This window comes from Aquarana catesbeiana, linkage group LG12, assembly GCF_042186555.1.
Source record: "Aquarana catesbeiana isolate 2022-GZ linkage group LG12, ASM4218655v1, whole genome shotgun sequence".
Lineage (NCBI taxonomy): Eukaryota > Metazoa > Chordata > Amphibia > Anura > Ranidae > Aquarana > Aquarana catesbeiana.
Genome location: NC_133335.1, coordinates 46,256,001 through 46,283,430, shown reverse-complemented (window position 1 = coordinate 46,283,430; position 27,430 = coordinate 46,256,001). Strand labels below are relative to the sequence as shown.

Sequence of the window (27,430 nt, the reverse complement as noted above, 5' to 3'; positions counted from 1 at the left end):
TTAGCCACAATTAGGGGCCAATGGACAGGACCATGTATTGCAAAATCTTGGATAAGAACCTTCTTCCCTCAGCCAGAACTCTGAATATGCGTCCTGGATGGGTCTTCCAGCATGACAATGACCCAAAACATACCACCAAGGCAACAAAGGAGTGGCTCAGGGAAGAAGCACATTCAGGTCATGGAGTGGCCTACCCAGTCTCCAGACTTATTCCTATAGAAAATTTATGGGGGGGACTGAAACTTCGAGTTGCAAAGTGGCATCCAAGAAACATTAAGGATTTAGAGAAGATCTGTAAGGAAGAGCGAACTAAAATCCCTCCTGTGCAAATCTGGTAACCAACTACAAGAAACGTCTTACCTTTGTGCTTGCCAAAAAGGGTTTCTCCACCAAGTTCTAAGGCCCTTTTCACACTTGTGCGACTTGTCCTGTGACTTAGGACTGCAAAGTTGCATGACAAGTCGTACCCCATGATTTCCAATAAGTACCATTCATATCTGTGCAAAACATATCTAATGCCGCGTACACACGAGAGGACTTTACGGCAGACTTTGCCCGGCGGACTTTTCGACGTACTTTACGACGGACTTTCTGAATGAACGGACTTGCCTACACACAATCCACCAAAGTCCGTCGAATTCCTACGTGATGAGGTACGACCGGACTAAAACAAGGAAGTTCATAGCCAGTAGCCAATAGCTGCCCTAGCGTGGCTTTATGTCCATCGAACTAGCATACAGACGGTGGACTTTTCGACCGGACTCGATTTCGACGGATTAATTTAAAACATGTTTCAAATCTAAGTCCGTCCAACTTTTGAGAAAACAAAGTCCGCTGGAGCCCACACACGATCGAATTGTCCGACGAAATCCCATCCGGCGGGCAAAGTCTGCCGTAAAGTCCGCTCGTGTGTACGCGGCATTAGTCATGTTTTGCTTGGGGATCAAATACTTATCTTACTCACTGAAATGCAACTCAATTTATAACATTTGTATCGTGTGTTTTTTCTGGATTTTTTGTCTCTATCATTTAAAATCCACCTATGATAAAAATCATAGACCCTTAATTTCTTCGTAAGTGGGAAAACTTAGCAAATCTGCAGGGAATTAAACAATTATTTTCCCCACTGTATTAACATTTCCTGTCTGGCCTTAAACTTCCAGGGCAAATGTTGTTCTTTCATGTCTGTGGGCACCTTAAAAGTTTTTTCTTTTCATTTCAAAAACTAAGTCTGTTACTTTCTAGTTGAAAAGCCAAACATTTTTAAACACAGTCATAGTCATGAAATTATTAAGTTTAACAAATGTTCGTAAATTTAGTGAGCAGTATTAAAAATACTTTTTGACTTGAGAAGTTAGTTTGCAGCACAAACTTGTTATTACACTTCTACTTAGAACTTCAGTGCTATGCTTTTGTAATATTACCCTGTAATAATAAATTATTGTCAGCAGTATTTTGAACTCTGGTCAGATTTTAGCAATGGAAGACTTTGGGATGATCCATTACAGTTCACATAGCTAGAGACAAGAACTTATTTTTGCCATACACACAGATCTCATGCTCCCTGCTACCTAAATTTCAGTCACTTCATCATTACTCTAGTTTTGGTTTAGCAGCAATTAGGATTCTCTGTGGTAACCATATTTGCCCCCCCCCCCCCCCCACCCACCCCTAGTGATTTTGTGTAAACTCCTTAATCAGGAATAACAAATTTATATTAGATATTTTTTCTGTCGGTGGCTCAGTCCTGCATCCAGAAAATGTCCTTTTTGTTTTATCCTGACCATGCAGTGTTTTTTTTAATGGTATTTATACTGTATATGTGCTTAGGTTCCTTTTAAATATTCCATCTAGAATTCATATATTATGATACAGTCTAGAAATGTATGCATAATTATGTTGGTTGTGAGTTAAAATGTTATTTTATATGACAGTATATTATTTAGAAAAAGAGATGCCCTACAAGTCTATGGTTGAGTTATACATTGTTTCATCATACCAAGTACTTCAATTACTTTTTCCCCTTTTTTGATAGAGGCTCTGACTGACTGCATCATTTATGAACCTCCTTGTGAAATGTTTCCTGACATTGCCTATACTATTTTACCTAAAGCCCGAAGAGTGCATGCTTAGTGTACACAGGTTGTATGTGGGATGGAAGAACTAGAAATTTCCTTTATTTTGTCTTGTCTTCAACACTGCATTGACACTGCCCACTTTCCTGGGCTTTTGACAAAGAAGTTGAGTCTTTCCAGTTGACTGCCACTTTGTAAGTCTTTCCCATAGAGGAGAATCTTACTAGGGCATAATATTATCTGTTGGTATAAGGTCTTGAAGGGGCAGGGACCCTTTCTGCAGGAAGAAAAAGTTGCCATCACCTTGAGGTCTGATCTGCCTTCTTTGGAAGTGCATTCTCGTCTTTTCTCCACTTCTGGTAAAAATGCCCACATGAAATCTATCCTATGCATAAATGGGAGAGGGAACTCAGACTAAGATATCTTTCTCCCCTTCTCCACTTTTGAGAACAGGCAATCTCCTTCTGCAGCTTTCTCCACATCCCTAACTTCCAGGAAGAACTGGGTCTGAAAGGTGTCTATGAAATTCCAATTCTGGAGGAGAAGGACACTCCAGATGCTCAGGGAGAGAAGGGAACCGGAAGCTTCCTAGAACTGCCTGGGTGGGGGGTTCTGGAGGTGGGGCAATGTGGGCCAGAGACAGTCCAGGTCCAGGAATCAGGCCAACAGGTTCCTGGGGGCTAGTGCTCAGATGCAGATCATTCGGCTTAAGGTTAAGAGGTTCTAAGTCATTGTAGTCAGTCAGTCCAGGACTCTGTAGAAACAAAACAAACCATGAACAAATGCATAAATTAGCTGGCAAAAAGATAAACCTATAAATGTACAGAGCCTGTTTAAAATGATTTTGGGCTCCCTTAAGCAGCACATTAAGGCACGTGTAAAGTACCGTAGTGTTCCTACTGCCTTTAGGCTGGGTTCACACTATTGTGAATCGGATGCGGTTTTCGTTGCATCCAATTTGCATATCAGGAGATTGTGACCGGCTCTCTATGGAGCCGGTTCACACATCTCCGCAGTGGTTCTGGTGTGAATTGCACAGGAGTCCTGTGCATCTTCTGGTCCGTTTCAGGTCCGAATTCAGCCAAAAATTCGGATTGAAATCGGACCTGAAATGGTGAACAGGGATGCACCGGACCCCCCTGCTGTGAGCCGCTCCGTGCGGTAGTGTGAACCCAGCCTCAAACAGAAATAGTTCATACTTTTGCTCCAGATGTATGTTGCAGGTAATGTATATTTTTACCTGCAGTGATGGCTCAATAAAAAGGGTGCTGGGCTTCGCAATATCAGGACAGTTGGGAGCTATGACAAATGTGGTAAAAGCAATGAAACTGACATGAATAAAGTGTCAGGCCTGAATGACTGTGTGCTAGCGGAGCTGTGTGTTGTAAATATCTTAAGTGAAGCTTGGAAAATTTTAAACATGAGCTTTCTTTTGACCATTGTTAAAAACATATCAGTGATCCATATGTTGTCATGTATACCAAAAAAATTATGAACTTTTTATTAAGTTGTTTGTTTTTAGATAATTAAACTGTGCACCTTACCTGGAGAGGAGAGATTGGGGAGTCTGTTGGAAGAGATGGGCTGCTGTGTACAGGCTCCAGGCTCTTGGATGCTGAGTGATAAAGACCTAATGTGTGGGAGCTGGGAGAGATGGGGCTATATGCAGGGGGGATCTGGGACAGCTGTCTCTGCAACAACTGCAGTATAATGTTGATGTCCGAAGACATTCTGGTCTCCAGCCTGTGGGAGAAATTGAAATTGATAATTAGTTCCTTGAGACTGATGGGCCAAACTTTTCAAAGAAAACAGTAGATACTAGCCTTGAGGTAATGGCACTGGTATATTTTGTGCAGAGGAGGTTGGTCTTTGGCTCGGAGGACCCCCAGCACAGGAGAGGTGGGAGTGCAAACAAAGGTTATATTTATAACAGGGATGGTTTCTGTGATTGTTGGGGTTACAGGGCGGTTTAGTGTTAGAATGTAGAGAGGATTATTGTGCACCCAAAACTAATATAAGTATTATTTATATATGCAGCCTTACCTGATTAGTGGTCTGGGTTGTGCATTTGGGGTCAACTTGAAAATTCATACTTAAAGTAGAACCATGGGCAAAACTTTTCCTTTTTTTTTTTTTGCCATCTGTGTCCCCATCTCCTGTCCCATAGTCAAACCAAAAAATTCCTGCAAAATAAATTAATCCATTGGGGCCCCCCAGGTCACCAGAACTAGTGTCCCCATTGGAAGATTTTCCCTCTAATGCCCCGTACACACGGTCGGATTTTATGACGGAAAATGTGTGATAGGACCTTGTTGTCGGAAATTCCGACCGTGTATAGGCTCCATCACACATTTTCCATCGGAATTTCCGACAGACAAAGTTTGAGAGCAGGCTATAAAATTTTCCGACAACAAAATCCGCTGTCGGAAATTCCGATCGTGTGTACACAAATCCGACGCACAAAGTGCCACGCATGCTCAGAATAAATTAAGAGACGAAAGTTATTGGCTACTGCCCCGTTTAGGGTCCCGACGTATGTGTTTTACGTCACCACGTTCAGAACGATCGGATTTTCGGATAACTTTGTGTGACCGTGTGTATGCAAGACAAGTTTGAGCCAACATCCGTCGGAAAAAATCCATGGATTTTGTTGTCGGAATGTCCGATCAATGTCCAATCGTGTGTACAGGGCATATTACTTTTTTGGGGACAACCCAAAATGTGGGATTTTATTTTTACTTTCAAAAATAATGGTAAACAGGACATTTCATTAAAGCACAAGTTCCCCTTATCACATAACGTATTATGCATGTCAATTTTTTTCCCCGTTTTTTTTTATCTTATTTAATTACTGTCTCATCTTCTTTGCATGCTTCTTAATTTTGCCATATCTGCCTTACTTCATGCAGTTTAAAATATTTATATATATTTTTTGCTGATTGTAAATGGTGGTCTGTGCAGATATGGCACACCTTTGTGTATGCAAAAAATTGTTGCTGGAAACATAGTGCACACTGGAAAATAAGCATGAAACAACTATGTTTTTTAGTTTTGTGAGGTGTACCTGCGGCTTTTGCGAAGAATATATATATATAAATTTCTATTTTTTTTTTTTTTTTCCTTAGTTGGTCTGTCACACCTTTCTAGTTGAGCCTGCAGTAGCTCCAATCTGGATTCAATCTCTCCGGGCCGGTCATCAGGGCTAAGTGGGGGGTCCAGAGAATTATGCACCATTGAAATATGTTGAAGGGTGTCTGGGCACGCAGATGAGCGGTGGTCACTCCAGAAATTAAACAAGTTGGGAACTTCAATAGGAGATGCTAAATTGGGAAAGTAATACAAATTTTGACTTTAAATATTCATGATTCAGGCAAATTAAAAAAAAAAAAAAGAAAATGAGAGAATAAGAACAAAATAATAACAAAAAAGTAATGTGCAAAGCTCAGAAGACAAATGATAAACACATCTGTAAATGGAAACTCATTAGAAAGATATTCTTTGCTCTAGGGTATACACTCCTCCATTTGGACTGCAGTAATATTGCATTTGCTTTGTGTTTGTCCTTTTAGAGACAATACTTATTGTGAATGAAGCTACAGAGCACATTCCTGGATAAGACATGTAGCATTCAACTGTGTTTAATTCAAGTTGAGACCAGTATTGTCCACTGCACATCAACAGAGACTAATTGACCAATGTCAAGTCCTATAATGTTGATTTTGTCCATGTAAAAATAGACAGATGTTTTTTTTAGACACCAATATCAAAACAAAAAACGACTTTGAAATGTTCAATCAAGCTTTCCCTGTAATCAAAATCTTGTAACCAGGTGTGAATCCTTTGCTCCAATTCTCTTTACTAAAGACATATTTTTCAGGTCATATAAAGAAACAATGCCACCTACCCATTCAGGGAAAAGTGACAGTGCTCCCTGATAGCCCACCCTGCAGCATGGTATCCCCTCCAAGTCACCTCCCTTCACTGCCTCCAGTATTTGAGGTGTCAGAGCTTATCTGAGTGGATGATGCCAATGTCCCACCCATGTGACAGTGTTTAAGCCTGGCAATTGGCCACTCGGATTCAAGCCATGTCACACAGCACTCCACTGCATTAGACCAAGAGAGCATGTGATTAAAGGGGTGCGCAGTAGGCGATGGAGTGCAGATCGGTGAATAAACTTTGCTAAAAATGTGGGCTATGGACTAAAGTGTCTCCTTTCCTATGATGTGCCTGATGGATATATGTGGCACCTATGTATGTAGAGGGAGGTGGGACTATGATATCTCCCTCCTTGTATATGATGAACCTTTGGTATATTTGTATATGCCTTTGACATGTAATGATGCAGCTAGTATATAAATATTGTTTATGTCCATGGCATTTCACTGGGCCCTCTCACTCTAGAATGGACTCCTTCTACCACATGTGTGGGACAATGTATAGGAAATGTTTAGCAGGAAACATACCTGCTTGTTTGGTTGGACTTTACTGGCACCCACATAAGACAGAGCCACTTATTTAAAAAACATATTAAAACTTTATTAAACAAAATATATAAATCTATAAATATAAAAATATATATAAATATATAAACAAAATATATAAATATAAAATATATAAAATATATATAAATCTTTAAGCCTCGGTTCACACCAGAGGCGGCACAACTTGCAGGTCGCCGGCACACGACTGCCCGGGCGACTTGCAAAACGACTTCTGTATAGAAGTCTATGCAAGTCGCCCCCAAAGTCGTACAGGAACCTTTTTCTAAGTCGGAGCGACTTGCATCGCTCCCCTTAGAACGGTTCCATAGCACAGAATGGGAGGCGACTTGTCAGGCGACTAGGTCGCCTGACAAGTCGTCCCTGTGTGAACCGAGCCTAAAAATCATGCTTATTGCGTTAGTACTCCATTAAACATAGCATCACTACATAAGTCATTCTAGATACTTCTGTACACAACACCTCTTTTTCAATCATCTATACTTCACAATTCAAAAATGTGGAAGTGTATGGGTGGTGTTGCGTGTGATTTTTTAAATATTTTTTATAATAAAGTTTTGATATTTTTTATAAATAAGTGACTCCGTCTCATGTGGGTGCCAGTAAAGTCCAGCCAAACAAGCAGGTATGTTTTCTGCTAAACACTTCCTATACTAGACAATTAGGATATGGCACCGGTAGAGGTTGTATATTTGTCTATTTTGGACAATGGTCCTTCCCAGTGCTACCGCTCTGCGTCTTCTGTATAAAGAGTAGTGCACAAGGGTTGGGGGATTACTAATTCTAATTCTAGTTAAAGTGATTCTAAATGTAACTTTTTTTCTTTAAAATTTCATATTTACCTGCTCTGTGTTTTTGCACAATGTTTTTGTACAGAACAGCCCCTATCCTCCTCTTTTTGCCCCCCCCCCCCCCCCGCTGGTGCTCCTTCTCCCTTCTGAGGGCCCCATAGGAAGTCGCTTGCTATGGGGCACTCATGCAGGCTCAATCCCAAGCCGTGCTGTCTGCATCATTGACACAGACAGCGGGACTCGACCCTGCCCCACTCTCACTCATCATTGGCTGTGATTGACAGCAGCGGGAGCAAATAGCTTTTACTGTTGTCTCTGAGCCAATGAGGAGAGAGACAGCAGAGAGAGCCTCTGTTCTTGTGCACAGCGATGGATTGAGATCGGGCTCAGGTAAGTATAAGGAAGGGGCTGGGGAACTGCATGTAGAAAGTTTGTCAAAAAATATTCTGCCTTTAGAACCACTTTAAAGCTAAAAGATAAAAAGAATTGCAGGCGCTACAAGGCCCTACTTTGTTTATTTTGTATTCTTTTTTTGTTTTCTTGTTTGTGATACTGTACCATTTAAACTCTAATAGAAATAATCTTTGAAAAATAGGGGCTATCAGAATTTCACTTTCACTGCCTCTTTAAAGGATAACTGTACTTTTAATAGCATTACCCTGTATAGGGCCTCCTCCGCACAGCATCCCTTTCAATGTTATAGTTACCTTCTCCACCAGAGCAGCACAGTCACTCCCGTTCTACTTCTCCCACACAAGGATCCATTCACATGCATTAAAGAAGCAAAGCCCGGCAGGGAAACTCTTGGAAAAGAGGCTTTCCAGTGCTTAAGGTGCTGCACAGCACAGATTGTGGCATGCAGACATTGAAGTAAAGCACATGGAGGGGATTCTGGAAGGGGGAGGTGCGCCTATAAGGATAGCTCTTCCATATGTACAGTTATAGTTTAATATTTGATGTAATATAATTAAGTGAACATAGTATTTGCAAGTCTTTGGATATTGCAATGCAAAATACAGTATATAACAGCTCAGACCTGGTTATTAGTTGCATCCCATCTCATTTTGTGAGGCTAGTACTAAATGTTTACATTGTATGTAATTTAACCACTTCACCCCGGAAGGATTTACCCCCCCTAATAACCAGGCCATTTTTTGCGATACGGCACTGCGTTGCTTTTACTGACAATTGCGCGGTCGTGCGACGTTGTACCCAAACAAAATTGACTTCCTTTTTTCCCACAAATAGAGCTTTCTTTTGGTGGTATTTAATTACCTCTGCGCTTTGTATTTTATGTGCTATAAACAAACAAAGAGCGACAATTCTGAAAAAAATGCTGGATTTAAATAGCCTCCATAAAGACCAGATCCTCCAAAGTGCCACTAAGGCCTAAAAGGATGGTACCTGGGGCCTCGTATCCAAAGCACAAGGTTTTGCCTGTAACGACTCTCTTTGTAGGGCTGGACCCTAGAAACCCAGGGCTTTGGCCTAGCTTTCCTGGTGGGGTGCTTTACAGGTCCAAGGGAGTTGGAAACCCAATATCTAGGGACCCGATCCTTGAAGGTTTGCTAAATGCAGCCCGCTGTGATGGGTGAAGGTTGGATTGTATGTTAATTCAGAAAATCCTGCTGCAGGGATAAGGTAAGGGAAGAAACTTAGGTATTAAAAACACCTATGTATTCTTCCATTAGGGAAAAAGTGTTGTCATGTCTTAATTCTCCACTAGAGGGAGTCTATGCATATATCTTACTCTGTTGTCTTCACTGTAAAGCTCAGTCTGTGTGTGGTCTCAGCAGTGTGTGCAGGGAGAATTTTATCAAGGTAAAAGAAATCTGCAAATGTTTTCTTTCTCCCCCCTGAAGGGACCAGAGGGTTAGGAGACATCAGAGCTGTACCCCATTTACATTACCCCCCCTGCTGTGGGGGGGTTGCGGAAGTCGCGCTGGTACTGCCAATTTTATTACTGTTGGCTGATTTTACTGTTGTTGGTGCCTGTTGCTGAATGGGTCTCTGCCCCCCCCCCCCCTCGTGTTGGGTCTGTGAACCCGAAAACGCCACGCACGAGCGCAGGAACATTTTTAAATGTAAAAAGGGACGGAATTTTTCTCGGAGGGGGCGTGGCCTAAGCGAGGTGCCATGAATGTCCACGAGGACGCACGGTAGGGTAAAACAAATAAAACTACAGCTGTGACAGTCTCTCCTTGGCTGACAAGGAGGAAACAAGCAGCCTGCAACACAGGGACACAGGAGCTGTGGGACACGTGAGGGTTGCAAACTGGCAATCCTGATACAGGGAGGACATCTTTTTCCCAGCTCTAGGCTGAACTTTATAGCATCTTTAAATGTCATGACTATATTCAGCGATTAAGTGCAATTTGTATAATGCCTCAGTTTTTGTACTTAGGACTGTGCCTGCCAAAAAAGACAAAAACCAAAAAAGTAAAGGTTTCACCCCCAGGTGTTAGGGGGGTTGCATTTCCACGCTGTCATCCTCGCCTGAATTACCAGTTATGGCAAGCCAGGGTGAGCCATTGGAACAAATTAATGGTGCAACTACTTCTCACATCTCAGCCCCTGTATATGTGACTGAAAATGTCCTTTCCTCCTCCCTGCAGGGCCCGGAAGGAAGATTAGCGGCTTTAATCGCATCCTCCATTCAAATGGATAGGAAGCATGCTAGATCCCCCTCCCCCACTTTAGAACCTTTGCAAGGGGAACAGTGGGCTCAGGATGAGGTGTTACCCTCAGTCAATCAGGAGGAAAAACAAACCGATGATTCCTTTGTGGAGGAAACAACGGAAGATGAACATTATTCAGCCTCACAATCTGAGAAATTGCTGATACAAACGCTTACCAAGAGGGTTCGTTCCACTTTCATGCTGCCCCTAACGCAGTCTCCTGAAAGCTCAGGTTCTTCTTTGGGTTCCTTAAAACCTTCTCCGCCTTTGCATACGTTTCCTGCACATGCATTACTAGAACAGCTTATTTTTGCTCAAAGGGATCACCCGGATAAGCATTTTCTCCCTCCTAAGAGATTTTCAATTCTATATCCCCTGGAGGAGAAATTCTCCAAAAAATGGAAAGTAGCAGCAGTTGACGCTGGGATTTCTAGTGTGAATAATGGAGGACCAATTTAAACACGCCCTTAGAGAGATTCCTGCACAACAAGCTCGGGAATTGGCTGAACTGCCATTAAAGATTCTATTCACCAGGCGTTCCGCCTTACGCTTATGCTTGTGCATATGCGTAGAATCCTGTGGTTAAAAAATTGGTCAGCTGAAGCACCATGTAAAAACCTCCTAACTGGGTTCCCTTTTCATGGGGAGCGACTATTTGGAGAAGACTTGGACAAATATATCCAAACAATTTCTAGTGGGAAAAGTACTCTTTTGCCAGTCAAAAGAAAGTATAAACTTCCTTCATTTAAACATGCTTTTTCCCCTGCGCCAGGGGCTTCCGCCTCTAGGCAGTGGCGATGGCCTCTGCCGTCAGACTCTAGAGGAAAACCTCAGAGTCAGACCCAGGCTCAAAAGAAGTCCTGGGGTCGGAAACCTGCAAAGCAGAATCCTAAAGCCTCATCATGAAGAGGCAACCCCCCTCACCAAGGTGGGGGGAAGACTTCTTCAGTTCCCAGAAGTCTGGAAAGAGGAAATTCAGGACAGATGGGTCATCTCCACGCTGGGGTACAAGCTGGAATTTCAGGACTTTCCACCGCCTCACTTCCTGAGATCAAGTGTTCCCAAAGATCCAGAGAAAAGACAATCTCTGTTTCAGGCACTAGACCGATTAATATCTGAAGGGGTGATCATACAGATACCCACAAAAGAGCAAGGTCTGGGGTTTTATTCAAATCTTTTTATGGTACCAAAACCAAATAGGGATATCAGACCCATTCTAGATCAAAAAAATCTAAATCAGTTCCTGAAGATCCGCTCCTTTCGCATGGAGACGATCAGGTCAGTAGTTTCTATCCTTCTAGGAGGAGAACTTCTGGCATCAATCGACATCAGGGATGCATATCTGCATGTCCCTATATTTCCTGCTCACCAAAAGTTTCTGTGGTTTGAGTTAGAACAGCAGCATTTTCAGTTTGTAGCCCTGCCCTTTTGGGCTAGCCACAGCACTCTGGGTGTTCACAAAAGTGCTGGCCCCACCTCTAGTCAGGTTAAGGGCACAGGGCATAACAGTCATAGCGTACCTAGACGATCTATTACTAATAGATTAGTCGGTGGCTCGTTTGGAGCGTACACACTACAACCAACTGGAAAGTTTGGGTTGGATTCTCAACCTAGAGAAATCTTCCTTAATACCGCTAAAAAGGCTGGAGTACTTGGGTCTGATCATAGACACAGCCCAGGAAAAGGTGTTCTTGCCTCAGGCAAAGATCAACTCCATAAGAGAGCTGATGTGGATGGTCAAGTCAAATGTGATCCCTCCATTCGCCTTTGCATGAGGCTGCTAGGAACCATGGTGGCTTCATTCAAAGCAGTTCCCTATGCCCAGTTTCATTCAAGACTGTTGCAAAACAGTATCCTGTCTGCTGTGAACAAAACAATACAAGCATTAGACTTGCCAATGTGGCTGTCCCCAAGAATGTCCCAAAGCCTCACTTGGTGGTTACTAACCCAGAATCTGTTGAAAGGAAAATCCTTCAGACCAGTCATCTGGAAAGTGGTAACGACATATGCCTGGGGAGAAGTACTAGAAAAGACAACTGTCACTGGTCAAGAACCGAAAGAACCTTGCCCATCAATATCCTAGAGATTCGGGCAGTGCGTCTGGCTCTAAAGGCCTGGACTTTCAGGTTACGGGATTGTCCTGTCAGGATCCAATCTGACAATGCTACAGTTGTAGCCTATATCAATCACCAAGGGGGCACCAAGAGTTCCTCAGCGCAGAGAGAAGTGAACCTTATTCTAACTTGGGCAGAAAGGAATGTTCCGTGCCTATCGGCAGTCTTCATTCCGGGAGTAGAGAATTGGCAGGCAGACCAGCAGTTATTCCCAGGGGAATGGTCTCTTCACCCTGACATATTTCGGGCTGTTTGCCAAAGATGGGGGACTCCGGACATAGATCTTCTAGCGTCCAGGTTCAACATGAAGTTAGTCAACTTTGTAGCCAGAACAAGGGATCCACTCGCATGCGGTACGGATGCGTTGGTGAACCCGTGGGATCAGTTCTCACTGATCTATGCATTCCCCCCTATTCAGTTGCTGCCTCGACTTCTTTGTAGGATTAAGATGGAAAGAAAGCCGGTAATTCTGGTAGCACCAGCATGGCCCAGAAGGTCATGGTATGCAGAAATCATAAAGATGGCAGTGGAGGGCCCATGGCCCCTCCCACTACAGCCAGATCTGCTCTCACAGGGACCAATATTACATCCTTCCTTACGGTCTCTAAATTCAACGGCTTGGCTATTGAAACCCACATTCTGAAGAAACGTGGGCTTTCCGGGTCAGTTATCTCTACCCTGATTAATGCAAGAAAGCCAGCTTCCAGAACTATATATTATAGAGTCTGGAAGGCTTATGTTTCCTGGTGTGAATCCAAGGGTTGGCACCCTCAGAGATATATCATAGGCAGAATTCTTGCCTTTCTATAATTAGGGGTAGAAATGCAATTGGCCTTGAGTACTATTAAAGTGCCACTTGCTACACATTCTTTAGACCGGGGTTTTATACAAGGGGTAACGTGGCTTAATCCACCCGTCAAACCCCCCTTGAACCCTTGGGACTTGAATTTAGTTTTGTCTGTGTTACAAAAACAGCCATTTGAACCGATACAATATATTCCCTTAGTCCTTTTGACAAGAAAGTTGGTATTTTTGGTTGCTATATCCTCAGCAAGGAGGGTTTCGGAATTGGCTGCTCTTTCTTGTAAAGAGCCATATTTGATTTTTCATGAGGACAGAGTGGTGTTACACCCTCGTCCAGACTTTTTGCCAAAAGTAGTTTCATGTTTTCACCTGAACCAAGATGTTGTCCTGCCATCGTTTTTTCCAAAACCATGTTTCAGGGAAGAAAAGTAACTACATTGTCTTGATGTGGTGAGAGCAGTGAAAATCTATTCAAAGGCAACTGCTCAGATTTGTATGACTGATGTCTTATTTATTCTGTCAGAAGGTCCTAAGAAAGGACAGGCAGCGTCAAAATCCACTGTCGCTAACTGGATTCGGCAAGTGATAATTCAAACTTATGATTTAAGGGGTAAGATTCCCCCTTTTCAAGTTAAGGCGCACTCTGCCAGGTCGGTTAGTGCTTCTTGGGCAGTGCATCATCAGGCCTCCATGGCTCAGATCTGTAAGGCCGCAACTTGGTCTTCAGTGCATACATTCACAAAATTTTATCAGGTGGATGTAAGGAGGTATGAGGATATCGCCTTCGGGCGCAATGTGCTGCAGGCAGCAGTATAGGTCCTCAAGTCTGGGGGTACCCTCCGGGTTATGTCTCCCTCCCCTCAAGTAGCATTGCTATGGGACATCCCATTAAGTAATTAAGACTCTGTGTCCCATAATGTACGATAAAGAAAATAGGATTTCTATAACAGATTACCTGTAAAATCCTTTTCTTGGAGTACATCATGGGACATAGAGGTCCCTCCCCTCTTTTTTGGCATTTAAGTATATTGCTTTGCTACAAAAACTGATGTGCTTTTGGAAGGAAGAGGGGTTATATAGGGAATGAACTTTCTGGATTGGGTATAACCAGTGTCCATCACCTGAAGGTGACCTATAACCCATTAAGTAATTACTTAAAGTGGTTGTAAACCCTTACAGAACACTTTGACCTACAGGTAAGCCTAGACTAAGGCTTACCTGTAGGTCCAAGAAATATCTCCTAAACCTACACGGTTTAGGAGATATTTGCAGAAAGACAGGCACTACTGTCTACGGCGCATGCGCCGTAGACATCGGTGCGCAAGCGCACTGGGCATGCCGCTGCTAACGGCGATATGCCGTTAGTGGCGGCTTCCGTGCGCACGAGCGACGTCATCGCGGCTCCAGCCAATCACAGCGCCAGAGCCACAATACCCAGGAAGAAGATGGCAGAGGGGACAGCGGTGGCATCGCAGGCTCCTGTGTCAGGTAAGTGACACATAATGGGCTACTATGTGATGCATAGTAGCCCATTATGCTTTACCTTTGCAGTGAAACAAAGAGGAAATAAACCCCATCAGGGTTTACGTCCTCTTTAAGGCTCTGTGTCCCATGATGTACTCCAAGAAAAGGATTTTTACAGATAAGCTGTTATAAAAATCCTATTTTTACTTCCACCTACAAACAATATTATGTGCCAACAAACAGTGCTGCGTTACTAAATATCTTATAATATGACTAATCCGTAAGCAATATACTAAGTGAAAAGCAATAGTATCATACAAATTGATATTGCGCTATTAAATGTGTACAAAACTATTAATGTGAAAAATCTTATAACAAAAGTTCATGTGAATAATGCTTGATTGAAGAAAATCCTGCCATAAATCAATTCACCAAACAGTGTAAACAAGGACGAGTGCTCTCCACCACCAGTTTCACAGGCTGCTCACCTCATAGCAGAGAAAAATCAGCAGTTATCCCCTCTGGGGAAATGATGACACCTGGGAAACTTATGGATCACAGACCTCCTTAGATGAATGGCTCCTCAATGGGGATCCAAGAACCTGGATCGTCTTGCCCAATGAATGTTATATGTAAAAGAAAGGTAACATCTAGTGCTCTCCGTTTCCAAAGGATTAAATAGTAAAAAGGTAAATGAATACACTTACAAGTGAAGCACAATCAGATTGTGCAAACTGCAAGGCATGGCAAACATCCAATTTTCGAGATGGCCGCAGTGTGATGTCAGTGTGTAAGCTCCGACTCCCTAGACGCATGTCATCAGAGCGTTGATTTCCTCAGTAAGGGGTGGAGCTATAACCTCACTGCACAGGCTTATATACTCCCCTATCCTCCCTACACACGTGCGCAGCTCGTTAGCCAATCACGCTGTCCAGACAGGACATATAGTGCACAGAATACACTGGGGACATGCCAGATAAAACTGACCTCATGTATGCAACAAGAAAAAGATTACAAAACCGGAGCCTGCACACTAATCTACCACATCACAGCCATCTTTAAAATAGCATACACTTACTCAAAATAACAATAAAAATAAAATAAAAAATAAATAAAATAAAAAAATTATAATAAAATGAAAATAAAAATAGACATAAAACTGAAACTAAAACTAAAATAAAAATAAATGAAAATAAAAAAAACCATAAAAATTAAAAAATAAATAAAAATAAACTAAAAATAAAATTATTTAAAAAACACGAAATAAAAATAAATCCTTAATAGGTACACTGTATGAAAAGTATATAAATATATAAAATATACCACAGGAGATTAAAAAGGGGAGAAGGGTTGTGGGACTTATATGGGACTATATGAAGCACACTACTACATTGAATGAACCAATCAGTATAAACATTATAAACATTTCCTGGACCTCCCCATGTCAGCCTACTATGGGTCAGCTCCGCCCCCTCTGACCCCTCCAGGAACACCTCTTTCTTAGCCCATAAAGCCCACACCAGTGTTCTTTTTTCGTCCTCGCTCCGGATGCCTTTTAAAGTTTATTTTTATTTATTTATTTATTTATTTCCATCCACCATCCATCCTGTTCGGGTTCAGCCTCTCCCGGTTCAGAAGACCCCCCCCCCATATAGGCTGTAAATCTCCTGAGGAGGTGGGTTCCCGTGGTGCTGGGATTATAGTACAGTATAAAAGACTGTGTATTATTGGCAAAGGTCACTGGCAGTATAAATGACTGTATATACCTTTGTTAGGCAGGTGCTGGCACTCTCTCCTTCCATGTTTTTGTTGTGTGTTCAGGCAGTGGTTTGGCTTGCTGGGACTTGTAGTTCACCGTCTCCACATGTATTCCTTTCAGGAAGCTCAGAGTTGAGCAGGTGGGGTCAGAGGCAGCTTCCTCTTTGGGTTGCCTAGCAAACACCAGAATCAGTCTCTGCACGACTCTGAGAACGTTTTCAAAGCTACTGTCTGCTGTTGTCGTGGCTCTCAGGGTCAAGGGAGTGCAAATATTCCATTATTTAGACAACATGCTACCTCTGGGTCCATCAAATGAGCTCCTTCTAGTTCATGTGAATTCCACCTGCAAAACACCAGCTCATTACGGTTGGTTGATCAACTTTTGGAAAAGCCAGGTGCATCCGACCCAAATGTTGGAGTATTTAGTAGTACAATTCGACATGGATCGGGGTAGTGTTTTTCTTCCTCAGAGGAAGGTCCAGGAAATCCAGTCTCAGACAAAAGCAGTGATGGCCAGGCCTTCTATGATGGTGAAGGAATGCATGCGGTATCTTGGGGTTCTATCAGCCACAGTTCCAGTAGTCCTGTGGGTCAGGTGGCGCAGAAGGAAGTTTCAATGCAACTTTTTTCTTCAGTGGGATCGTCACTCCTTTTTCCAGAAAATCTATCTGCCAATTCCGATAATCTGGTCCCTGGTTTGGTGGTCAGTAGCTCGCAATCTTTCCCGCAGAGTTCTGTTGAAGGCCTCAGAACCAATAGTGGTGATGACCAATGCCAGTCTGGCAGGCTGCGGGGCACACTGCCTGGGACAGCAGGTTCAAGGCCAATGGAACCTTTGTGGGGCGAAGAGTTCAAATTTCCTGGGATTGGATGCTGTCAGATGCGCTCTCTTAGTGTTCCAACCTATGTTGCGAGGTCGAGCTGTCAAGATTCTTTTGGACAACAAAGCTATGGTGGCTTATGTGTCTCATCAAGGGGGCACAAGAAGTCACCCTCTCCTTCAGGTGGCATGTCAATCTTCCTATGTGCAGAGAAGAATTTCGGCTCACTTACAGCATCTTATCTCCCAGGGCCTGGGTATGTTTTAGCAGATCGCTTGAGTCGAAGCTTTGGGGATCACAACAAATGGGGCCTCAACCCCAAGTAACTACGCAAGATCTTCAGGGTCTGGGGGACGCCTTCGATAGATCTTATAGCATTGGAGGAGAATTGTCAACTGCCTTGCTTCTTCTCCCGGACCTGGCATCCACAGGTGTTGGGTCAGGGTGCTCTGTCCAGGTCTTGGAACTTCCTCTTGGTGTATGTGTTCCCGCCGCTTCCATTGGCTCTCAAAATCCTGCTGAAGATTCATCGAGAAAGGGTCACAGCAATAGTAGTCCTACCTTTACTGGCTCAGGGAGCCGTGGTTCCCTCTGGCTTGGAGGATAAAGTTGGGCTCACCAATCCCACTGCCTCCTTGTCAAAATCTCCTTCTGCAGAGAGGGGCCTGACACCCGAACCGCAGGAAGATGAAGTTAATGACTTGGAAGTGAGAGGGGGGCTTTAATTGGCTTGGGCCTCTCGGTCGGTGTAGTGGAGAGATTATTACAGGCTTGTAAGAGGTCCACGAATGTAACCTATCACCGGATCTGGAATACTACAGAAAGGTGTTGGGACCTTGGATCTCCTTCAGTAGCTACCATTTTGGAGTTTCTGCAGAGTGGTCTCTAAGGGTTAGCTTATAATTCCCTGAAGGGTCAAATCCCTGCCTTGTCGGCTATGTCATGTACAAGATATGCTCTACATCCGTTGGTGATCTGATTTTTAGGGACAGCCATAGAAATCGGACTTCCATTGAAATAGTTTTTTCCAAAAGAGGACTTAACACTAGTCTTGGGAACATTGCTGGTTCCTCCGTTTGATCAAGCTTTCTCTTGTTCATTATTTCTTTTAACAGTTTTTTGTTTTTGTCTTTTACTAGCCGTTGCCTCGGCCAGAAGAGTCTCTGAGTTGTGCGCCTTCTCATCTAAAGAACCATATTGTGTTGGTGCTCCCAGACAAGATAGTCCTTAGGCCGATACTGAGCTTTCTACCTAAGGTGGCCACATAATTTCGTATGAACTGGGAGGTCATTCTCCCTGCCTTTCTGGTGGATACAGCTGATGATGAGTGGAGTAGGTTAGACCTGGTCTCTGCGGTTTCAACCTACCTGAAATGGACTTCCCAATGGGGCCTAAAAAGGGTATGCCAGCAACATCCAGAGTTGTGTCTTCCTGGTTTGTCAAGACCATACAAATTGCATACAAAACGCTGGGCCTTCCTCCTCCTTCAGAGATCAAAGCACATTCGATGAGGGGTATGGCAGCATCCTGGGCAGCATACGCGAAGGTCGTCCCTGAGGTAGTTTGCAGAGCAGCAAGCTGGAGCAGGCCCAACATCTTTTATTAGGCATTACAGGCTTAATATGGCTTGTCTGCCTGAGGAAACATTTGGCTCTACGGTTATTATGGCAGCTGTTGCCAACTAAAAATTTGAGTAGCATTGCATTGAGGGTTTGACTTATTTTTTATTTTTTGTCTTCCCTCCCTTCTTAATATTGCTTGGTACATCCCATAGTAGGCTGACATGGGGAGGTCCAGGAATAAGGAAAATTGTTATCCATACTTACCGTAATTTTCCTTTCCTGGATCCTCCCCAGAGGATGTCAGCCAGAGGATTCCCACCCAGTTTATCCATCGCAAGGCGGGTATTTTTTGAACATTGGTGTGGGCAGACAGCCGCCTTTTATGGGCTACGAAAGAGTTGGTCCTGGAGGGGTCAGAGGGGGCAGAGCTGACCCATAGTAGGCTGACATGGGGAGGATCCAGGAAAGGAAAATTACGGTAAGTATGGATAACAATTTTCCTTAATTTATTGTTACAAAAAGCATACATACACATGTAAAATAGTAGAAAAATAAGATAGTAGGTCTCAATAGATATCATCTAAACAATTCATGATTATACACAATTATTCCAACATGACATACATAGAAATGGACCTTGGGTATGAAGACCAAAATTGTAACGGTAGCAAATATGCATAGTAACAATGATAAATTGATTCATTAAAATAAGCTATAGTAAAATACAGGTATTACAAAAATACAAAATACAGGTATTACAAAATACAGGTATTACATGTGGACACTGTGACATAGCATCATAGGAAAGCTCTACGCATTTCGTGGGTAAAATACCACTCATCAGGAGCAGATGCCCAAGGTCCATTACTATGTATATCATGTTGGAATAATTGTTTATAATCATGAATTGTTTAGATGATATCTATCAAGACCTACTATCTTATTTTTCTACTATTTTACATGTATGTATGCCTTTTGTAACAATAATGTTTATACTGATTGGTTCGTTCAATTTACTAGTGTTCTTTATATAAAGTCCCACAATCCTTCTCCCCTTTTTAAACATACCAGGGATGGATGTATATAAAACTCTCATAGTCATTGCCTCATACAAAAAATTCAAATCAAAATCTACATTCAGGCCCCTCGGCTCTCTGAAATTCCCTCCTCTCCAATGACTTTCTACCTGCTCGATCCCCCAAAATTTAAATGAATTCAAGTTTTTTTCATAATCATGTCTAAAGTGCTTAGGTACATTGTGTGTAACTACTCCTTTTTTGATATTCGTCATATGTTCTTCCACTCTAATATGCAATGCCCTTGATGTATGGCCAATATATTGGAGCCCACATCCACACTCCAACACATAGTTGACACCCGTGGTCCCACAGGTAATGAAATCACGAATGGGGTATTCTTTCTCTGTGCCGGTGGAAATATAATTTTTCCTCCTTTTGATGTTTGATCTAGCCTGCCGACATGCTAGACATTTTACACATGCATAAAAGCCTAACGATACATATTATTTATTAATATTCATTTCTATAGATGAATCCTGGATGTACCAGTATTCATTTACCTTTTGTCAGAAACCATGAAATCAGACTGAGACAGAAGTACAGTTAAATCACACTTGTTTAATAATAAAAGTAAAAAGAACAAACGTAGTAAAAACATAGCCAAAGTTCAGTAACTGGAACGGATAGTCAGCCAAGTCAGAAGTCAGGGATCAATGTAGTGGAACAGCAAGCAGGATCTGGAGCCAGAAGGGATGTCAGCAAAGCAAGTCTTTAAACAGGAACGCAGGAGATGACTCTGTGATGTTGACCAAGGCGAAGGCAGAGATCCTCTGGACTGGACGGCTTAAGTAGTCAGGACTGAGGAGCAGGAAATCATCAACAGCTGAGTAACTGTGGAGAGATAGGAGCTGGCAATTAGCCGACAGCTGAGCAGCCAGCTCTGAGAAGGAAGGGCTAAGCCCAGCCCTGACAGTATCCCCTCCTCAACGACCCCTCCCCCTCGGAGGACCACCAGGCTTGAGGGGAAAACATCTATGGAAATCACGGAGGAGGACAGGGGAATGTACGTCCGAGGATGAGACCCAAGAGCGTTCCTCTGGACCGTACCCCTTCCAATGCACCAGGTACTGTATACGCCTATGAAACCTATGGGAGTCAACAATGGACTGAACCTCATACTTCTCATGGTTCTCAACCTGTACAGGGTGAGGACATGGCACTGAGGTGGTAAAGCGATTGCAGACCAAAGGTTTTAATAAGGAGACATGCAATACATTTGAAATGCGCATATTAGAAGGAAGGTCTAATTCTCAGCTGAAGGGCCCATCTCACTCTAAATGACACTGGGTTAATCTTGTGAAGAATACGGAAAGGCCCAATAAACCGAGGTGCGAACTTCAGTGAGGGAACACAAAGTCGGAGTTTGCGAGATGACAGTCAGACCCTGTCCCCAACCTGGTAGGAAGGCACAGGCAGGCTTCTGCAGTCAGCATGGAGTCTGTACCTATCATTAGCATGTCGCAAAGCCTCCTGGATTTGTGCCCAAGTGGAACGAAGACCAGGGAGATGCTCCTCTAACGCAGGAATACTCTGCGGAACAAATGAGTCAGACAACATGGAAGGTTGGAAACCATAGTTCACCATAAACGGGGACAATCGAGGAGCAGAATTAAAGGCACTATTGTGCACGGTAATAGGTCTGACCAGTTGTTATGATGGCCAGAAATATAGCAACGTAAGAATTGCTCCAAGGACTGATTGGCTTGTTCTGCGGCCCCATTAGACTGTGGGTGATACGCAGAGGAAAAGGCAAGCTGAATTCCCAACTATACACAAAAGGCTCGCCAGAACCGGAACACAAACTGACTACCCCCTGTCTGAGATAATCACCTTGGGTAGCCCATGTAAGTGAAAGATCTCCCAAGCAAAAATGGAAGCCAGTTCCTTAGAAGTGGGCAGCTTCTTAAGTGGAATACGATGAGACATTTTTGAGAACCGGTCAACCACCATAAGGATAACTGTGTTGCCCTGGGAGTCAGGTAACTCCACAATGAAATCCATAGACAAGTGGGTCCAGGGCCTCTCTCCATTGGGTATGGGTTGTAGGAGGCCCACTTGAAGATGTCATGGAGTCTTACTCTGAGCACACATGGAACAGGCAGCTACGAAGGCGGTTACATCAGCATGTAGACTAGGCCACCAGAATTGTTGGGAAATGGCCCGAAAGAGTTGATTCTTCCCAGGGTGGCCAGCAGCCTTGGGAGAATGGTAAGTCTGGAGCACGGCAGTACGGAGACTCTCTGGGACAAAGCAGTGGTCACAAGGTTTCTCAGAATGAGCATGGACCTGAGCAGCAAGAATTTTGTCACCCAAAGGAGAAGTAAGACTGGTGCGAGCCGTAGCCAGAATACGATCAGGAGGAATCAGAGAAACTGAAACCGACTCCATCTTGGAAGTGGAGGAAAAGTGTAGTGACAAAGCGTCAGCCCTTACATTCTTAGTACCGGGTAAGAATGAGACAAGGTAACTGAAACTTGACAAGAATAAAGCCCATCGCGCCATTTTGGGAGAGAGGCGTTTAGCCTCAAACAAGAATGTGAGATTCATATGGTCAGTAAGAATGAGAACCAGCACAGTGGTACCTTTTAGGAGATGTCTCCATTCTTTCAGGGCTAAAATGATCGCCAACAGCTCTCAGTCACCAGTCTCGTAATTGCACTCCGCAGGTGACAATTTCTTGGAAAAGTAGCCACAAGGATGCATATCGCTCTCAGAGGTAGGACGTTGAGACAGAAGGGCGCCAACACCAGTCTCAGAAGCATCAACCTCAAGGATAAAAGGTAATGTAGGATCAGGACAAAGGCAGCCTTGAGACTCTCAAAGGGGCGTTACAAAGGCCAAAAGGCATTACAAGGTACTCATAATGGCCTGTTCTGGTATTAAACGCAGTTTTCCACTCGTTGCCCTTCTTAATTCTCATGAGATTGTATGCCCCTCTCAAATCAAGCTTCGTCAAAACCGTTGCTCCCTTGAGGCGGTCAAATAACTCCGTAATCAACGGAATTGGATAGGCATTCTTAATCGTGAAACAATTGAGATCCCTATAATCAATACAAGGTCTCAGTTCACCACTCTTCTTCTTCACAAAGAAGAAACCAGCACCAGCAGGAGACGAGGATTTTCGGATGAAACCTCGAGAAAGTGCGTCTGCAACATACTCCTCCATGGCTTAATCTTCCAAGACCGACAAATGGTAAACCACGAGGAGGGTATGGCACCAGGCTGAAGGTCAATTGCGCAATTATATGGCCGGTGTGGAGGCAAACTACCGGCTTGACCTTTGTCAAAGACATCGCTAAAATCGCGGTACTCCTCTGGCAGGGAGGAGAGTGAAGAGGTGCACAGGACCTTGGCTACCTTCTGGAAGCATGTCTCACTGCATTGTAGTGACCAGGAGAGAACCTCAGCACGGAGCCAATCAAAAGAGGGGTTGTGCCTCTGTAACCAAGGATAACCAATAACCAGCGTAAACTTAGGTGAGGAAATAACTTGGAATTGGATTATCTCATGGTGAAGAGCCCCTACGGCCATGAACAACGGAACCGTCTCATGAGTTACATGGGCAGGCTGTAGAAGTCTCCTGTCAAGAGCCTCAATGGCAAGTGGAGTGTCATGCAGCTGCAGTGGAATCCAGTGCTTCGATACAAAGACAGCATCAATGAACAGGCCTGCAGCCCCAGAGTCGATTAAAGCCTGTATCTCGACGGATGACTCAGCCCAAGAAAGGGTGACCAAAACCAGGGGCTTATCCTTCTGGATAACTGGGATGAAACAATGTTCGGCTGTTCCCTGGACGGGTAGGACAAGATTTCAAAGTGACCTGCCTGGCCACAATAAAGGCACAATCTTCCCCTCCTCCTAAAGGTTCTCTCATCCGCAGAGAGACACGTGAAACCCAATTTCACCTTCACTGACCGACTGGGTACCAGGAGGCATGGGAGGTGAGGGAGGCATGGCTGGGACTGCAAAACTTGGAGACAAACGTACAGGAGGCTTCCGCAAGCGCTCCTTAAAAGAGAGTCTTTCTCTGAGTCTGGAGTCAATGAGGATGGCAAACGTGATCAACCTCTCCAGCTCAGTGGGTATATCTCGGGCTGCTATCTCATCCTTAATGGTATCCGAGAGACCATGAGAAAAAGCAGCCACGAGGGCCTCATTGTTACACACAACCTTTTCTGCCAGAGTACGGAATTCAATGGCGTAGTCAGCAACAGTTCTCGTACTCTGTTCGATGGACACGAGGTACTTGGCAGCAGAAGCGGAGCATGCAGGAACGTCAAATACCCTTTTAAACGAAGCCACAAAGTCAGGGTAGCTCAAGACAACAGGTTTTTGCGTCTCCCATTGAGTGTTTGCCCAGGCCAAGGCTCTCCCAGAAAGCAAAGATATCACGAAATCTACTTTGCTTCTGTCTGTGGGAAACGCCTGGGGCAGCATCTCAAAGTATATCTCAACCTGGTTGAGAAACCCTCTGCATTGGACTGGATCGCCCCCAAATTGCTGGGGAAGTGGAGCGGAACCAGGCATACCTCTTATAGAGGTAATACTCGAGGCGGGTGCCTGCACAGAGACTGGAGCAGCAGCAGGGTCGGCCTGCAACATAGGCTGTACCGGGGTGGCCATAGTGATTCAGGAGCATTTGTAACGCCATGGCAAACTGATCCATGCGGTGATCTAGTTCATTTAATCTGGAAAAAATATTACCAACAAGTGGATTGACTGCATCTTCTGAATTCATGGCTTTCGCCTACTGTCAGAAACCATGAAATCAGACTGAGACAGAAGTACAGTTAAATCACACTTGTTTAATAATAAAAGTAAAAAGAACAAACGTAGTCAAAACATATCCAAAGTTCAGTAACTGGAATGGATAGTCAGCCAAGCCAGAAGTAAGGGATCAATGTAGTGGAACAGCAAGCAGGATCTGGAGCCAGAAGGGATGTCAGCAAAGCATGTCTTTAAACGGGAACACAGGAGAAGGCAGAGATCCTCTGGACTCAACGGCTTAAGTAGGCAGGACTGACGAGCAGGAAATCATCAACAGCTGACAATTAGCCGACAGCTGAGTGGCCAGCTCTGAGAAGACCGAGCCCAGCCCTGACACCTTTTTACTATTAAATCCTTTGGAAATGGAGAGCACTAGATGTTACCTTTCTTTTACATATAACATTCATTGGGCAAGATGATCCAAGTTCTTGGAACCCTATTGAGGAGCCATTCATCTAAGGAGGTCTGTGATCCATAAGTTTCCCAGGTGTCATAATTTCCCCAGAGGGGATAACTGCTGATTTTTCTCTGCTATGAGGTGAGCAGCCTGTGAAACTGGTGGTGGAGAGCACTCGTCCTTGTTTGCACTGTTTGGGGAATTGATTTATGGCATGATTTTCTTCAATCAAGCATTATTCACATGAACTTTTGTTATAAGATTTTTCACATTAATAGTTTTGTACACATTTAATAGTGCAACATCAATTTGTATGATATTATTACTTTTCACTTAGTATATTGCTTACGGATTAGTCATATTATAAGATATTTAGTAGCGCAGCGCTGTTTGTTGGCACATGACATTATTGCATTGATCAGTGCTATAAAAATGCATTGATCAATGTAAAATTACACTGGCAGGGAGGGGGTTAAGACTAGGAGGCAATCAAGGGGTTAACTGTGTTCCCTAGGTGTGTTCTAACTCTAGGGGGATGGGCTGCCTGGGACATGACAGAGATCACTGTTCCTAATCGCTGGGAACAGTAGATCTCTGTCATGTCCCCTGTCAGAACGGGGATTCATCTTGTTTACAAAGGCAGATCCCCATTCTGCCTCTGTACTAGGCGATTGTGGGTCACAGGCGGACATCGAGTTAGCTCAACCTACAGGCACAAATGCATGCCGCCGGTGGCGCACACCTGCCCACGCCGACGTACAGCTACAGCGATTCATGCAGTAGAGCCAACCTGCCCCCGTAAAACGACGTCGGCTGGTCCGCAAGCAGTTAAAGGGAATGTATTGCATTTTGATAATTTCATAGAAATAAATAAGAGATATGTTAGATGTACAGTAAATGTTATCAATGTTTGTTGCCGGTTTTAAAACTTTCTTTTTATATACAATGGGTAAGTATATATTTGTAAAGAATTTACTTTCTGTTTTTTAGTGCAAATACAGTAAAACCTTGGCTTGAGATTAACTTGGTTTGAGAGTGTTTTGCAAGACACAATTTTTTTTATACATTTTGACTTGATAAATGAGTGATGTCTTGATTTACAAGTAGCGTCATGTCACAACTGAGTATAAAAGAGAAGAGAGGCGCCTCTAAGTGTAGCAATATGGTTACATTTAATGAAGATACAACATTTAGCAACTCACATGGTTGATGATTGAAACAGGCACATCTAAGTATGCAGGCATCCGGGGTAAAGCTGTCCACATAGACCATCCTCCGCACCGCCATTGACGTCATCCCTTCCATGCTGAGCTCCACGAGCGCTTCAAACCTCACTTTTAGATCGCTCTACAGCAGGGTAGTCTTCCTGGTCATAATTGCCGACTGACAGCAGTGAGAGCCGGTGGTGCGGAGCATGGTCTATGTGGACAACTTTACCCCAGGTGCTTGCATACTTAGATGTGCCTCTTTTAATCATCAACCATGTGAGTTGCTAAATGTTGTACCTTCATTAAATGTAACCATATCGCTACACTTAGAGATGCCTCTAATCCCCTTGTAGAGGCTTCCATTTGTGGATGGACATTTTTTGGTTACACAACCTATCACATTGCTATAATTTTTTTTATATGGACTATAAACTGAAGGACTTATGAATAAATGGTTGTGGAACAAATCATCTGAGTTTCTATTATTTCTTATGAGGAAATTTGCTTTGATATATAAGTGCTTTGGATTACAAGCATGTTTCCTGCAACAAATTATGCTCACAATCCAAGGTTTTACTGTAGCAGTGTTCTACTGATCCTTTCCACAATGGAAGTCTATGCGTTGGCTGCAATGCAATTTACTGGGGAGCGGTTTTGCCCCCCCTCCTTAACTATGGATATGTTTTATATCCCAAGGGAACTTTTCCTGTTCAGTCTAGCTCTAGGATGAAAAAAAAGATTAAAAAAAAGTAGTCAAGGTTATCAATCACCTGAATATGTCTCCACTGTCTCCAGCATCTTCCTGCTCCCGTCTCGATTGCTGATGTTGGCTGTCACCAAATTGACCACTGCGGGGATGAACTCCTGCTTTTCTGTGGAAGCCAGCCTATCCATGCAACCTGAGTTTAGTGGTTTGGTTTCATCATCACTGGTTTGGGAACAAGGAGTGGTGCTGCTGGCTAAATCATCCCACTGTTCCCTGCTCATTGGCCTTTGGATATTGCTCCTTTCAGAGTAAGTATGATACTGTTCAGCATCAGAATTCAGATCCTCAAGACCATCTGCCAAACATGGAAGAGCTGAAAGTCAATGAAACATTTCTAAATAGTTTGCATTGGTCAAATTTAACACTCAACACGAACACTCAACACGAACACAAATATTGCTACATAACCAAGTGTTTTTGCATGCTTGGCTCTTACCATGTTTCTTTCTACGTCTTCCTGGTTGTTTGCATCTACGTGTCCTACGATAGTTGCAGTTGTACTCCTCACTTATAGGGGAGCGCGGAATACTGTCTGCCTGATAACGGAAAGAATTACAAAATGCATTAGCACTACATAATCTGGTTGAAACTTGTGTAGCTATTCTAGCTTGGCTTTTGTAAATAGTTTATTAACTTGTGCGTTT

At 43.5% G+C, this 27,430-nt stretch overlaps 1 protein-coding gene across 2 annotated transcripts in view; it reads right to left on the bottom strand.

Annotated features, from left to right (window-relative positions):
* Positions 1–1,735: 1,735 nt before the first annotated feature.
* Positions 1,736–27,430, bottom strand: part of KCNH6 (potassium voltage-gated channel subfamily H member 6) — a 397,827-nt gene continuing 372,132 nt past the window's right edge. Inside the window, exons 10-14 of one of the 2 annotated variants that reach the window (XM_073607681.1) lie at positions 27,223–27,322; positions 26,791–27,081; positions 5,215–5,395; positions 3,620–3,818; positions 1,736–2,829 (exon numbers count right to left, since the gene is read on the bottom strand). In XM_073607681.1, coding sequence (XP_073463782.1) covers positions 2,560–2,829; positions 3,620–3,818; positions 5,215–5,395; positions 26,791–27,081; positions 27,223–27,322 — 1,041 coding nt within the window. In that variant the 3' untranslated portion in view covers positions 1,736–2,559. Of the gene's footprint in view, positions 2,830–3,619; positions 3,819–5,214; positions 5,396–26,790; positions 27,100–27,222; positions 27,323–27,430 lie in introns of both variants that reach the window. The other variant, XM_073607682.1, reaches the window with a different exon arrangement.